The 14,438-nt window shown below is 34.4% G+C and overlaps 2 protein-coding genes across 2 annotated transcripts in view; both read left to right on the top strand.

Annotated features, from left to right (window-relative positions):
* The first annotated feature begins 5,547 nt into the window (after nucleotides 1-5,547).
* LOC136801996 (selenoprotein F-like) lies at nucleotides 5,548-12,051 on the top strand. Its single transcript, XM_067058694.1, has 4 exons — nucleotides 5,548-5,891; nucleotides 10,170-10,219; nucleotides 10,997-11,064; nucleotides 11,575-12,051. Exons 1-4 carry the CDS (start codon nucleotides 5,606-5,608, stop codon nucleotides 11,633-11,635), a joined length of 465 nt encoding a protein of 154 aa, XP_066914795.1. The 5' UTR covers nucleotides 5,548-5,605; the 3' UTR covers nucleotides 11,636-12,051.
* A 710-nt stretch (nucleotides 12,052-12,761) lies between these two features.
* The window catches only part of LOC136801998 (GDP-D-glucose phosphorylase 1-like), a 36,942-nt gene continuing 35,265 nt past the window's right edge, over nucleotides 12,762-14,438 (top strand). The window contains exons 1-5 of the mRNA XM_067058699.1: nucleotides 12,762-12,878; nucleotides 13,187-13,303; nucleotides 13,422-13,529; nucleotides 13,727-13,750; nucleotides 14,147-14,248. Of these exons, the coding sequence (XP_066914800.1) occupies nucleotides 12,783-12,878; nucleotides 13,187-13,303; nucleotides 13,422-13,529; nucleotides 13,727-13,750; nucleotides 14,147-14,248 (447 nt within the window). The 5' untranslated portion in view covers nucleotides 12,762-12,782. The remainder of the gene's footprint in view (nucleotides 12,879-13,186; nucleotides 13,304-13,421; nucleotides 13,530-13,726; nucleotides 13,751-14,146; nucleotides 14,249-14,438) is intronic.

Genomic DNA, 14,438 nt, shown 5'->3' with positions numbered 1-14,438 from the left:
TGTTCGGTAATCTAATTTCTATTCAAACCAAATGAAAATTAACTTTTTGAGGAACTGTTTTTTTGTGTAGCCCAATCCCTGTACTTTTTGCACGTACACTTTTAATTTGACGCTGAAAAAAGACTCAGTAGGCTAAAACCCCATTGCCATATTAGAGATATTTTCAGTTAAGAATTGGGTTCTGCTTGCAAAACGGCTTTTAGCAGGGATCCCTGGAGTATCTTCAGAATACTATCACGTCAATATTTAAACTCATTTTGTAGATGCTTGCCTTAAACAGCCTTAAGCCTGTTATTTTCTATAAATAGACATGAATTTTTGAAAGAGGTGAAAAATTCGAAATTTATTTTCCTTCCTCAAAAAGAAAGAAGGCGAAGTAGCATTTGGCATGGAATGCACTTCTCTAAAATTGATATTTCTGGTAAAAATTTCTTTGGCACAAGTAAAATGTCCAAAAGCTACACACCCACCGCCACCCCTGAACGTCAAATTGATGTTTTTCGTGGCAAGTTTGAGTTTGGATGGTTTCCCTTATTGTTTTTTTTCGTTGATTGCTTGCATCATCTAGGACTCAAGAGTCATTTTTTGAGATCATTTTTTTCTTGTCCTTAAGGAGAAAATGAAAGTGAACAATATTTCTCTGAAGGAAGAATGTCAGAAAAAAAACCATTGACCAAAAGATGTATCTTGTGGTTGAGAATAGATCCTGGGAAGATGAAACACAGCAGGCCACCCACCTAGATTTGCACACTGCCAGATAGACTATTTCCCAGAAATTTTGCCAGACCTCAAACACTGGCCCATTTACATGTGCGGAATTATTTTTACTTTAGCGTTTAAAAAACAAGGCCTTAAAAATCGAAGCGCTGTCTTGGAATAAAATCAAATGACAAAATTTGGTTGGTTGATACCTTCAACTGCTCTAACTTGGGACGATTGGTCGAAACATGGGACTGTTGATATCTGGCCTGTATTTTCACTTACTGTTAAATCTCTTTGACAACAAATTTGTTTTGACATGATAGTTCCACCAAGTTTATCAATCATATATACTTTCTGTCATAACATGTCATGATAACTTCAAAAGTAAGTAAATATTTAAAAATTGTAATTGGGCAGTTCCAGAAAAAAAAACATTATATACCCCTGGAACAGGGTTTTTTGGATTTTTTTTCACTTGGAATGAAATCCTGAGAAATTTGAAAAAGGTTTCGGAAAATAGACCTTTTTGCCTTTCCATCCGCCATATTATTACAATATTATTGAATTGTATGCAAAAATTATGGTGGCCAAATTGCCGTGGTGAAATTCCCTTAGAAAGTATGAAAAACATATGCAATTAAAGAAAGTATTAATATAAAACTTACATGCATAATTGGCATTATATTAAAGTGTAACCTTGAAGAAGAAAGATTAAATTTGCTTCTTTTGAAAACTAGAAATAATCAAATTTGCTCATCTCTTAGAACAAGCACTTCAAAAAACCATAACATTTGACATAAACTCAAACTGAAAAATCACCCGCGAATGTACAAAAATAATCCTTATTTGGTTGACGGTAAATTATTCTCCTGTGAATAGAACCGCCAAAGGATCAAATCAAAACATTGATCTGAAGCCGCTGAATGTGTGACGTCATAATTACTGCTTTCAGTTTGCGTGTTTTGAAAGTTTGATGTGTGTACTCCGTCTTGGTGGAATTTTTTAAAGTGCATGAAAACAGAATATGCAATGTCTTTGAGAACAAATTTCTAAAAGGCTTTTGTTGTTCTGTAAATATTTCTTTTTGGATTAAGAAATTCCATCTTTTATTGTTCTAATGATTATAATATTTCTTTATAAGATGCTTTGTTGGACGTCTAAACTTGCATATGTTTTGCATATTTTCCAACTAAACCAACCACGGCTTTTTCGTTCCTCTATTTTTGCATTCAATTAGGGTGGACAGGCCAAAATTTTCCCCTCAATTTTTAGAAACCAAACTAATTTTATTTGAAAGTCCTTACCTTTGTGAGAAAAATGAGGGGTCATTTATTAGAATTGGTTAAGGATTCCCAAAGTTATTCCATTTTCAAAACACAAAAAAATCACCTTTTCAAAGAATCGCCTCCTTACACCACGCCAGCAAGAAATAATTTTCGGAAGCACCAAAACCGCGCCAAAAATGGCGGATGAAATCTAGTCTTCCGTGTGGCAGGGCAGTGCCGTAGGAAGCATTTTCATATTGAGGGGGCTGAAGTTTAGTGACACCGCGAGGGCCAACCATGGTTTGGCCCGAGGGGGGGAAGTTTTGAAAATTTGAGCTCTAGATTGCTTGAAAATGCACTCAATTGTGACAATTATGACAAATTAAAAAAGAAAAACTTAGCATTTAGCAAAATAACCATTTTTGAAAAAATTATTGGGGGGGCATAGCCCCCCCTTGCCCCCCCAGTTGCTACGGCACTGCAGGGTGTGGGGAGTTTTGCTGGTGCGGTCTGAAAATCGGCCCGATGACTGTTAAACTTTAGCTTATCGCTAATGAGCTGGAAATGATAGCTAAAAACAAATATCACCATTAGAAAGCTGAAATCCTCAGCTTTCAGATGGTGTATGGTGCTTGAATGGAAAAATCCGGAATCTTGTTAAAAAATCGCAATTTCTTCTATTTTTCAAAATTCTAGACGGCCTGTAGATTTTCAAATAAAGGGTATTGTGATAGATTTCAGCCTAATAATTACCCTTGGTTTACTAAAAAACTGCGATTGAAAAGATGAACCAGCTCAATAGCGACAGCCATTTGTTTCCATGTGGGTCGAGAATTTTTCGGTGCCGTGGTCAGCACTAAGTTGTGTTTTTACCTTGACGTCAAAAAACATCAATATATCTTTGGAAAGAAAATAGATACCTGGATGCGGTTTTTTTTACTTGTTTCCCTGACAATTCCTGATTGATTTAAAAAAAAGAATGAACAGATTTGGATGATTTAAAGGTAAGTATATACTACCGTAGCTTCTTGTAATATCGACATGCCTTGTCTAATTCTGTCATAGCAACTATCTGGTCTGCAAAGTAGTTACAAGTAGTTAGCGTGATTTTTTAAACAGCGTTCAGAAGGTTTATCTATAAAGATAAATCCATTTTAAAGACCAGACAGTTACATCAATATGCCTTCTTACCTGTCTTTAAAAATATAAATAAAAGTAATCACGGAAAAGGACGCGAAAAAAAAAGACATAAGTGTGAGAACAGAGTAATCAAACTCGTTAGAAAAAGTACCATTACAGACCATTAGAATTCATGAAAAATCAACCTGAATAAATGCAATCGAAATTCCAGAGAACTTCATAATTCCCCAAACAACATTACATTACTATGTCAAACCCCCATCACATAAATTTTACAATTACGTCAGAGTAGACTACGCTCGCCACCGAAGAGGTTTATTTGGAAAGGGTAATTATATTTTATTGTTCGCTTCTTTTTTAAAGATTCGCCGGGTTGGAAAAGTATGAATTTCTTTGTACATATTTTACCTACCCCAAATATTTAGGAGGCTGAGCTTTAAACGAATCGTCAAGTTGAAACGAACGATAAATGTATCAAGGTCTGTTTTATTTACCCCCTGGTGACTTAACAAAAGAGACTTAACTTGATGTTACAATCCAATTATTGAAATTTTGCCTCGGCCTTTTTATAATGAGCGAGACATACGTTCTCTGATTACGCAATTTTCATATTGACATTTTCGAGGCATTTTGATGTAACTGCCAGATAGTTGTTATGACGGAATTAGACAAGGTATGTCGGCATTACACAAAGTTACAGTAAATGCATTGAAGCTCATTTTTGTAATTTCTTCCTCGTTCCGCGCAAAAAATCCCGACGAGTGCGCACCCTAATACAATTCAAGATGGCGGATGGAAAGGCGAAAAGGTCTATCCAGGATTTTTTCTCATAGTCAAATGTATCGGAAAATCCATAAAATTTGCTCTATTTTCTTGCCAAGTATAAAAGTAAATTGTTACAGAAAATCCATGTCGTCCACGCCACAGGGGTATAAACGGACTATATATAACTTGTTGAACAGCCCATACTGTAACTTGGTCTAATGTCGACACCCCTCCTCTAATTCTCCGACACCCTTTTTATCAGCTGAAATTTATAGAAAGGTTGAAACTGTTTTTCTTTGCTTAGTGGTCAGAGAAGAATAATCCTTTTTCAATCAGTGATTCAAGCTTTCATATTATTCCTTTCTCTAAAGAAGGGTGTCAGAATTAGACGAGGGATGTCGATATTAGACCAACTTTTACGGTATTGAGTGTGTTCAATCAAGTTCAAAAACCCAATTTAGTTTGGCAAGTTCTTGCCGCTCCGCCAAATATCAGCTTCTGTTTTCAAAGATAAATTAGGATTACTTCTGATAACTAATTCTACACACTTTTCCTATATCCTTTTTAACGCAGTCAAAATTAAAACCAGACGGTGTCAATCGAACGAATCGAACGCCCGAATCAATCGAATGCAATTGAATGCAATCGAATAATTGCAATTTGATTGTCGAACGCAATCGAATCGCAATTGAATATTACCCAGGATTTTCTGTTCGATTGCTTCGATTACGTTCGATTGTATTCGATTACGTTTCATTGATTCAATTGTATTAGATTTTATTCGCTTTAGTATGGTACTTCAAGCACTCCGGCCGCCCACACTAAAAAGCTCTAACAGAGTGATCCAATTTAATTTAATCACAATCAAACTCATAGAACATAATCGTAATCGAACGAAATTGAAGATTAATCTAATGTAATTGACAATCAATCAAACCAATTGAACATAGTCAACTATCAATCAAACCAATCTAACCTTACTCGAACGCAATCGAATATTACCCAGGAATCGGACGTTCGATTGAGATTCGATTACGTTCGACAATCGAATCGCAATTATTTGATCACGTTCGCTTACGTTCGATTGGTTCGATTGCGATTTTTGTTCGAAGTTGTTCGATTGACACCGTCTACTCTGGTTAAAAAGAAGCAAAAGCAACAACAAAATATAAAAGAGATTTTTGATGATTCAGAATTCAAAAACAGGCACATCTAAATTCATTAAACCAAATACCTGTTCTAGAAATGTTCTGAATATAATTTTGATTTCATGCAGTTTTACTTCTTACTTTCTTGTTTTTTAACCCACACCAGCACACCTTTTAAAAATTTTGATGCTTGATTGCCTGCCATTTTTGAAATGAAAGTCAACATCGCAGCCCTCTTCCGCCCTAAACGCCCAAGACCACCAATATAAGCATTCTTAAGGCCGGTACTCACTATGTTAAAGTTAGGGAAAAGAGATGTAAGATTCAGATTCAGGGTGTTTCAGGATTCTTGAATTTCTAAGTTTTTTTCATTTGAATGGATAGTAGACTAGGTCTGATTAAAGGAAAATGAATTTCTCAACTCTTTTCATCTTTTCTAGATATTTCATTATTAGTGTAAACAATGTCTTACACATATTTTAGGTAAACTGGCGCCTTGTCAGCCTAGCGCCAAACCATTCAAAAACCCACGTAGTCTCCAACGCCGTCAGTTTTGGAAAGAAAAGCGAGGAAGAAGGTACGAAAATGGACGCCAAACTTTTGTTTGGTTGTCTATTTTCGTTTATTTTCAACTTTTTGATAGACGAAAGCTGGTGTAAATTGACTCCAGAAAATTGTAGTCAATTAGGTTTCTCATCAAGTTTATTATGTGGTTCATGTGATGATCTGAAACAGTTCAATTTGCACTCGTTAGAAGAGGGTTGCACGAGCTGCTGTGAAGCAGCAAAAGATGATAACGAAGGCTTTAGGTATCCAAAAGCTACGTTAAAAGTCTGTCAATGAAAAATTGGCAGGTATCCTCAAATTAAAGGTAATTTCTTTAAAATTGCATTGAGAAAAAGATTTTTCGGATATTTAAAAGTGATTTTTTCAATTTTTCGTTAGTCAATAAGGGGACCCGTCCATATTCATTTGACAACGCAAAACGTCAAATTGACGTTATCCTCTGAACTCCCCCACCCCCCACAGATAACGTCAAGCGATGTACTGATGTTTACCAAAGATTGTAGCCATTTTTCATGAAAGTTTTCCCGTTCCGTCGCAAAGTCCGTACTTGATGGTTGTACCCATGCGTGTATGTGTTCTTTTAACTAATGACCTTTATTTTAAAAGAAATTAAAAGATCCACTTGGCGCTAGGTCCGTGCCGTGTTTTAGGCTTACCACCCAGTTACATCAAAATGCCTCGAAAATGTCAATATGAAAATTGCGTAATCAGAGAACGTATGTCTCGCTCATTATAAAAAGGCTGAGACAAACTTTCAATAATTGGATTGTAACATCGAGTTAAGTCTCTTTTGTTAAGTCACCAGGGGGTAAATAAAACAGACCTTGATACATTTATTGTTCGTTTCAACTTGACCATTTGTTTAAAACTCAGCCTCATAAATATTTGGGGTAGGTAAAATATGTACAAAGAAATTCATACTTTTCCAACCCGGCCAATCTTTAAAAAAGAAGCGAACAATAAAATGTAATTACCCTTTCCAAATAAACCTCTTCGGTGGCGAGCGTAGTCTACTCTGACGTAATTGTAAAATTTATGTAATGGGAGTTTGACATAGTAATGTAATGTTGTTTGGGGAATTATGAAGTTCTCTGGGATTTCGATTGCATTTATTCAGGTTGATTTTTTATGACTTCTAATGGTACTTTTTCTAACGAGTTTGATTACTCTGTTCTCACACTTATGTCTTTTTTTTTTCGCGTCCTTTTCCGTGATTACTTTTATTTATATTTTTAAAGACAGGTAAGAAGGCATATTGATGTAACTGCCACCTTCTTTGCCAACTTGTGCGATGTGGTTCGCTCGATCGCGCAAACAATGAAAATATGATGTAATGATAACAACAACCCTCGACATGGCCCGAGAATTCTCGGGCCTCTTCGGGCAGTTAGTCACACTAGCGTCCCGCCAAAATGAGTATCAAAGATTAATGCTGCGAAAACGCTATATCGTTTACTTGACTCTCAAGCAAAAAAATGCCCCGCAAAACTTCTAAAGGGATTCATGAAAAAATAACCCGGCGCTTTTTAATGAAATTAACATTTTCAAAAACTTTGAGAAATTGCCTAAAATTTGTGCCATAGATGAAAAAATTTGAGCCAAGCCAACCTTGAAAACTAATTTGAAGATCAACTTCCCAAGAAAAAGATCTACGGGGGAGGCGGAATCCACCTAGATCCGCGCACCGCCGGATAGGCTATCTCCCGGAAATTTTGCCGGACCTCAAACAATGACCCATTTACATGTGCGGAATTGTTTTTACTTTAGCGTATAAACAAGGCCTTAAAAATCGAAGCGCTGTCTCGGGAATTGAATGACAAATTTTGGTTGGTTGATTTTGGCTGCTGCACGTTTTATTTTGTTTCCAACTTTCAAGTTTTAATTAATATTGTCTTGCGAACTTGATTCAGGTAATTCTCATCCTTGTTGTTGAAATGTATCCTGTAGATGACTGATGTTGTTTTTTCTGAAAGCTTAATTTCCTAGTGTGACTAACTGTCGGGCCATGTTCGGGCCGAGAGACCCTATCAATTCTTTTGGCCCGAACATGACCCGAGTCATTCGGGAACCAATGGGATTATGCGAGCAGCAAATTTTCATGTATTTCATACACGAATATGTTTTGGAAAGCTTATAAAGTACCGTGAGAGGTCCTAAAGCCGACAGCCCAGCCTAAAGCCGATGGGGTCTTTCAAAGATACAAACTAAAATAAAAACAAACCTTTCGCTGTGACGCAACGAAGATACCATAAGTGTCAACTAAACTGAGAGATTTGATACTGAACCAATTGAACCAAATAACAATAATTGCTTCTTATAGCAAAACATATTTTTTTATTGCAATATGCACAATGTCATAAATGACAACAGTAGTAACAGCATCATAAAAAGTAACGAGATGTTTTGATTTTACAAAGCCCACGAAAATATAAAAGAGGTCTGTGTACGAGCGTGCTCATTTTGAAACGTTACGTAATCAAGCCTGGTTTCTATTACTTTACACTGGCACTTGGCTTGATATCGGGGCTAGTACTTTGTGTAAGGATACATATAGACGACGTATATTACATTATATTATATATTACATGATAAGAATACAAATAGACAACGTATATTACAATTATTATGTATTACATGACACCTTATTCCTATTCTAGTAAAGATAATATATGTCGTCAAAGAGTACACTTAAATGGAAGAGCTGTCCGATTGCGGGCCTTTCGTAAATAAACATCCGGACTTATAGGTGGTAAAGAGGGCGTTGATAGTTGGCGCCTCATTGATTCGATGTTTGTTATTCAAATTAGTGCTACCACATCCGCCCTTTTTTCAACTTCGCGCCATTTTTGCAATTTAGTCTGTTTGTTTCTTGATGGAAACCAGCCCAAGTTGTTTCGTATTTTTCCCGCACAAGTCATTTTTATTACAAAACTGTTATTGTTTTAAACATGAGAAACTGATCCAGAATAAAAGGTGATTATTTTTACAACTCACACTTTTTAATTACATTAATTGACATCTTGACATTACAGCTATCTTGTTAGATGTTTTGTTTTGAGAGTTCTAGCAATAGTTTATCGTTCAACTTGGAGAGGGAATGTTTGTAAACATAGAATTTTTTTTCATAACAGTTATTTGGGGGGTCGGCATTAGGCTGGGCTGTCGGCTTTAGGACCTCTCACGGTATAGTGTGGTTGGTGGTTACAAGTATCCGCGATTTTCACAAAAAGGTATACCTTTGATTTTTTATAAAGTCAAAACTAACTTTTGAAAACCCCCCCCCCACCCCCTCATAACGTCAATTTGACGTTCATAACGTCAATTTGACGTTTTGCGTTGTCAAATGAATATAGATCGCTCCCCTAACAAGAAAAGTTCTAAAATAATATGTTAAAAGGTCCTGCATCGATGCCAAAACACAGCCAGAAAGAGATAACAAAACCCCCGTTGTAAATCTGTTTACATTAGACTCAATTTTGCTATCTGCATTTCCAACAAAAACCAGTTGAAAACAAAACTAAACGAGGCACAGTGGGCCTACTTGTTGTGAGGGTGTCAACTACCACGTGTTCAATATTAAAATCAACTTTTATTTCCAAAAACGGTAATAATTGCCAATAACGGCAATTTTTATTTATTTACTTTTATATTTTTCTGCTGATTCAGCATTTCATTGTTGAAAAAATTGCCGTTTTCGGCAATAATTGCCGAAAAGAGCAATAATTGCAGTTTATATCTTAAACACCCGACTGAAGACCATATTATGTAAGATTCAAATCATTCTTTTTAATAATTTTCCTAACTTAATGGGAAAATAGATGATTAAATTTTATATTTGAACAATATATATTTGAATAAAGAGGAAGATTTTTAAATTTGTTTGCTAAAATAAGGAATTTAAAATATAAATATTGGGTCCTGAAATTACACGCGCAATCATAGCAAGTTTTCGAAAATCTGGCCCGAACATGGTCCGAAACTGCGCGGACCACGCGCGGGCAATGCGCGGGCCATGCGCAGGCCATTTTTAAAAAGTATTAATCAAGAGGCCCGAACATGTTCGGGCCATGCCGTGGGTCGTAATGAATTAAAAAAGGCAAAAAAGAGTGGAATTTCCAATGCATTTTGCAAAAGTACATGGATTTTCATCGGAATTTCTGACCACCACTGGAAAAGAAAAATTATTTCAGAGGCTAGAAAAAATTAAAAAATGCACGTCGTCAGACAGGGGGTAACAAAAATTTTCTGGGATGGCTTAATGTTTGGGGGGGGGGTTAACCCTAGATCTTTCAATCTTTTATGACCATATCACACAAGTTGCTTTTAAGGATGCTTAACCTAGTTTGATCATTTCTGTGCAGTCCATACCATCTCACTTCAATCATCAATGAAGGTTTTGTGTCTGTGGTTGTGCTATCAAATTGGACTCTTTCTATCAAATTTTTCAGTAAATAGAAAATCAGAGTCTGAGAGTCATTCAGTTAATGAGGTCAGGAAAGGAACAAAATGATCATTTATTTTGATACAATGCAAATAAAAAAGATTCTATGAATTGAGATGACTTTTACACTTTTATTTTCAGCTTTTGCTCAAGGTGACAAAAAAGATGTATTTGCAAACTTGAGAATCCAGGTAAAATATCAGGTTACTTAATCGACAGATGCTGTAAAACATAAGGCAAGACAAAGAAATAATTGTTTGAAAGTTTAAATTTTCATCAGTGTTTTTTCGAATCAGGAGGTTTATAAAGCTAAAAATGGGACAAATACTATTTATTTTTTATAATATAATGCAAACTGACATATAACAGTCAGGGAAATCCCTCAATTGCGGTATACTGCAATTGCAGTAGTTTTCATTCGTGTTTAGCCTACAAAGGCTTATAATGACTACATATAGTGCTGGTCGACAAAGATAAACAAACATCAACTATAAAAAATCGTACGAGAAGAAAGCTTTTCTTTATCAAAAGAATCTGATCTACGGAAAAAATATTTTGTCTGTGCGTTAAAAAGATATGATCAATTATGTACAAAAATTACCTGTTTTTTCCTTGAATCTTGAATTCTGTTTCTTGAATATACTTCAATTGCGGTATATGAAAATTGTAAAAGTGACGTTTATACCGCAATTGCAGTAAAAATTGACTGTATAAGAACTATTCCGAAAAATGTCAAAAATCACTGAAAATGGCAATTGCAATCCAATGTATGAAATGCCTCAAAGAGACAGAATTCTTGGAAATTCTGGAAAGTGGGGTTAATAAAAGCTTTGGATTTTCTAAAGGGTAGCAAAAGTGTTGACCTGTTTTCTGGGGTGCTGAAGCCTCTGTGTTTGTATAGGGGATTACATCCAGTTATGTATGAAAAATTTTTATTCTCAAATAGTTAAATTTTTCTTTGAATTTAGTATGAGCGTGGAGCAGAGCCTGAGCTCTTATTGCATGACGAATCAAATGTTGTAAAAGAAGTTCTTAGGTAAGATTTATTACATAATTTGGAAATACAAGTAATGAATTGATAACTAAAACAAAACATGCAGTAAGTTGGTCTAATGTTGACATCCCTCATCTAATTTCGACACCCTTCTTTAGAGCTGGAATAATAGGAAGGTTGGAATCGCTGATCAGGGATTCTGACCTTCCTTTTAATTCTATCTCTAAGGAGAGTGTCCAAATTAGAGGAGGAATGTTTGCATTAGACAAACTTACGGTATTAAATTGGGTGAAAGGTCTTATCAATGAATAGACAAGTAGCTTTACCCCCAACAAGCCAATTATTCCAAAATTAAAGAGACCTTTCACTTAATCTCACACAATTTGGCTTAAGTTTAAGTACTGCCACTATAATAGTTTCAATGTGTTCTTGAGAATATGTTCCATCTTTCAATGCGCAACGTTTTTCTGTCATAGCAAATCATGTAAAGAATTTTTTCAGAAAATTTAGCTTATTGTGATTATACTTAATTATGTTATTAATTTTGTTTAGCATTGCAAAATGGGACACAGACACGATAGCTGAATTCTTGAAAGAGAAAATTCGTTTATAGACTTTGTGTATAACAAATAACATCGGATGATTCAGTTTTTTTTCTGGTATTACCAGAAATTCTGGAAATTACCAGACATAGATGATTCACCGATTCTATACACATTGATATTGCCCATTTTCATGCACGCACACATTTTTTAGAACCTTTTAGCTCTTTACGGGTTATAATTGATAATTTGTACATTTTTATATTTTTCGTTTTCTTTCTGTATTATTTGTTTTATTTTGACAACACAATTTTGAAAAAAAATACCAAAAGCTTTAAATATTGAGGATACCATATTAAGCATTGTAAATTATTTTTGATATATCCTAACAAATACTGTATTAGGATGTATTTTATGATTATTCATGAAATGAAGCCATATTTTTGGAGTTTGTGAATATGATGAAGATAAATTTATTATGCAACAACTTTGTTCTGGCTATTCATTCATGTGGTTCTTCTCCTGATTTCCTTACGCTATGGCCAGTGATTTAAAAATTAAAATAGCAAGAAATAATGTTGTGCAACTTCCCAATTGGGACATCAAACAAACTTTTTTTTTGAATTTTTCTCTTCCTCAATGATGGTCCAATCTTCTTCCTTCAATGACATTTTCTTTTAGTTGATCAAAATTTATTTATCTGCCAGTCAATTTTTCATAAATTTTGAAGAGAATTGATCATTATGACATATTGGACTGTCTCCTATTGGTGATTTCAAATGGAATATGGCCCCACTCTGTGTTTTCAGTTGTATACTAGTGTGGAATGACAAATAAAAATAATGGCTCAGAATTCAGATAAACAAACAATTATCTAAAGTCTGTTTTAAAAAAAAATTTTGATTCATTGCTCTTGAAGAGAGAAGATATAATGAAAAGTAATACCTTGTGTGAAAGATAATTTTGATTATTTTGAGGCTTTTAAATCTTTTTGATATATCGTAAATGAAGATAAAATGGTTCAAAAATGGTAGCAAAATTCCAAAAGGAATCCATTTTGCCTATCTCTAGACCATTTTGGAGGGGGCTGTTCTCCTTCAAGAGCAATATATTAAAGTGTAAAGACTGCATATTTTTAGGATTAAACTTTTAAAGATAAAACAATTTTTTAAAATGATGATATTTAAAATGATCAGTATTTTTCAGAGATCCTATTAAATGGAAAACCAAGAAAATATTTTTGAGTATGACAGTAATGATTTCATAATAAGATTGGAAGAATCAGCAAAAAAACAAGATAGACATCGAAGCAAGGTTTGTAATATTAGTACTGGTGACTTTATTCATCCTATTTCAGAATTAAAGAAATTAATGGAATTGTTAGACAAGAGGTTGTTTTAACGATTACCGACTGTCTTGCAGTTGCATATGGAATATTTAGTTAAGGTTATTATTAATATCGTTAAATTTCTTTTTCGCTTTTTCACTAACGAACTACACGTAATTGCGCCTGAAGGTTATATTTTACCAGAACGTGGATATGCCTAAGTATAAACAATATGAAAAACAACCTTCAACAATGAAGGCTCCTACTCTTAATACTCTTTTATTTTCTTCTTCAGTTTGAAGAAAAGATATGTAGTAAATGGGAAGAGGCCATGGCAAATGGAGCTTTTTGGTATACTCTGGATGAAGTAAAGACTAAAGAAGTCCCTGGAAAATATAAATTTGTAGCACAGGTATTTAGTATTTACTGTGTTCTCGTAGTAATTTGAATTTTAAAATCTTTCGTTTTTTATGTTTCATTCTCATCGAAACCCATTTCATTTTCAAGGAGACTTCCCTGTTCTTTTACAGCTTAACGAAAAAAGGTTTGCACAAAGGAGAAAGCCTGAAACTGCAACACAAGTCTCCATGCCTTATGATCCACAAAGATTTAACTTTAATAAAGTGAAGTCCAATGAGGTAGGTTTCAATTTCATTCATTTTAGTGACTTTTGATTCAAAATTTGGCAATTATTTGCTACATATCCATCCTCCAATGAGCTACCAATCCAGGAAAATTAAGCCATGATTGAAGATTGACCTATTTAACTGCCTGGGAATGAAGCAAAAAATTACATTTTTTCATTTTTCGACTCTTTTCCTTCTCACTTTTCTAGATTTTGATGGAGCTGAAAAACAAGGTGTGGCTCATAAATGGATTGATAAATTCACAATGTTGTTTGACTATTCAAAACTATGTATCATGCCATGCCTCGATTAGAAGACAGTTTAGTTAAACTCAACTCAAGGAAGTCATTATAAATGTTGCTCTTGAAAGTTCAAGATATATGTATTCCAATAGAGAGACATTTACTGGTTGTTTCCATTTCTATTTCTATTCATTTATTTGCATAAGCCTAAAAAAGCAAAACATCGCAAATATAAAGATAATCCTTGTAAGATAAGGAAATATATACTGTAACAATTATTGAATATATATTATCAATTATAGCATCTTTCTTATTAAAATTGCCTGATAAATTTCCCTGAGTAGATTTTGTAGAATTTTCCATTTTGAAATTATTTCTTTTCTCAAGAATAGAGTAGATGATGCCAACGATCAGGTGATTATCAATGTCAGTCCAATCATGTATGGTCATGTGTTGTTAGTACCAAACGTCACTGCTTGTCAACCACAGGTATTCAGCTTTATTGAGATGTTTAATTTTTCTATAACGAGATGTCCATTGACTCACGAATCATGGTAGTCCTTGTGTAAAACCCCTTTATCCAGGTTTTAAACTGTCTTTAGTTTTCTATAGAAACATAAAGGCTTTTACGTTGTCAATTGTAAATCAGTTTTGTAGTTTCATTCAAGTACACAAAATA

Source organism: Clytia hemisphaerica, unplaced genomic scaffold, assembly GCF_902728285.1.
Source record: "Clytia hemisphaerica strain Z4C2 unplaced genomic scaffold, Clytia hemisphaerica genome assembly, whole genome shotgun sequence".
NCBI lineage: Eukaryota > Metazoa > Cnidaria > Hydrozoa > Leptothecata > Clytiidae > Clytia > Clytia hemisphaerica.
This window is presented reverse-complemented; position numbering and strand designations above follow the sequence as displayed.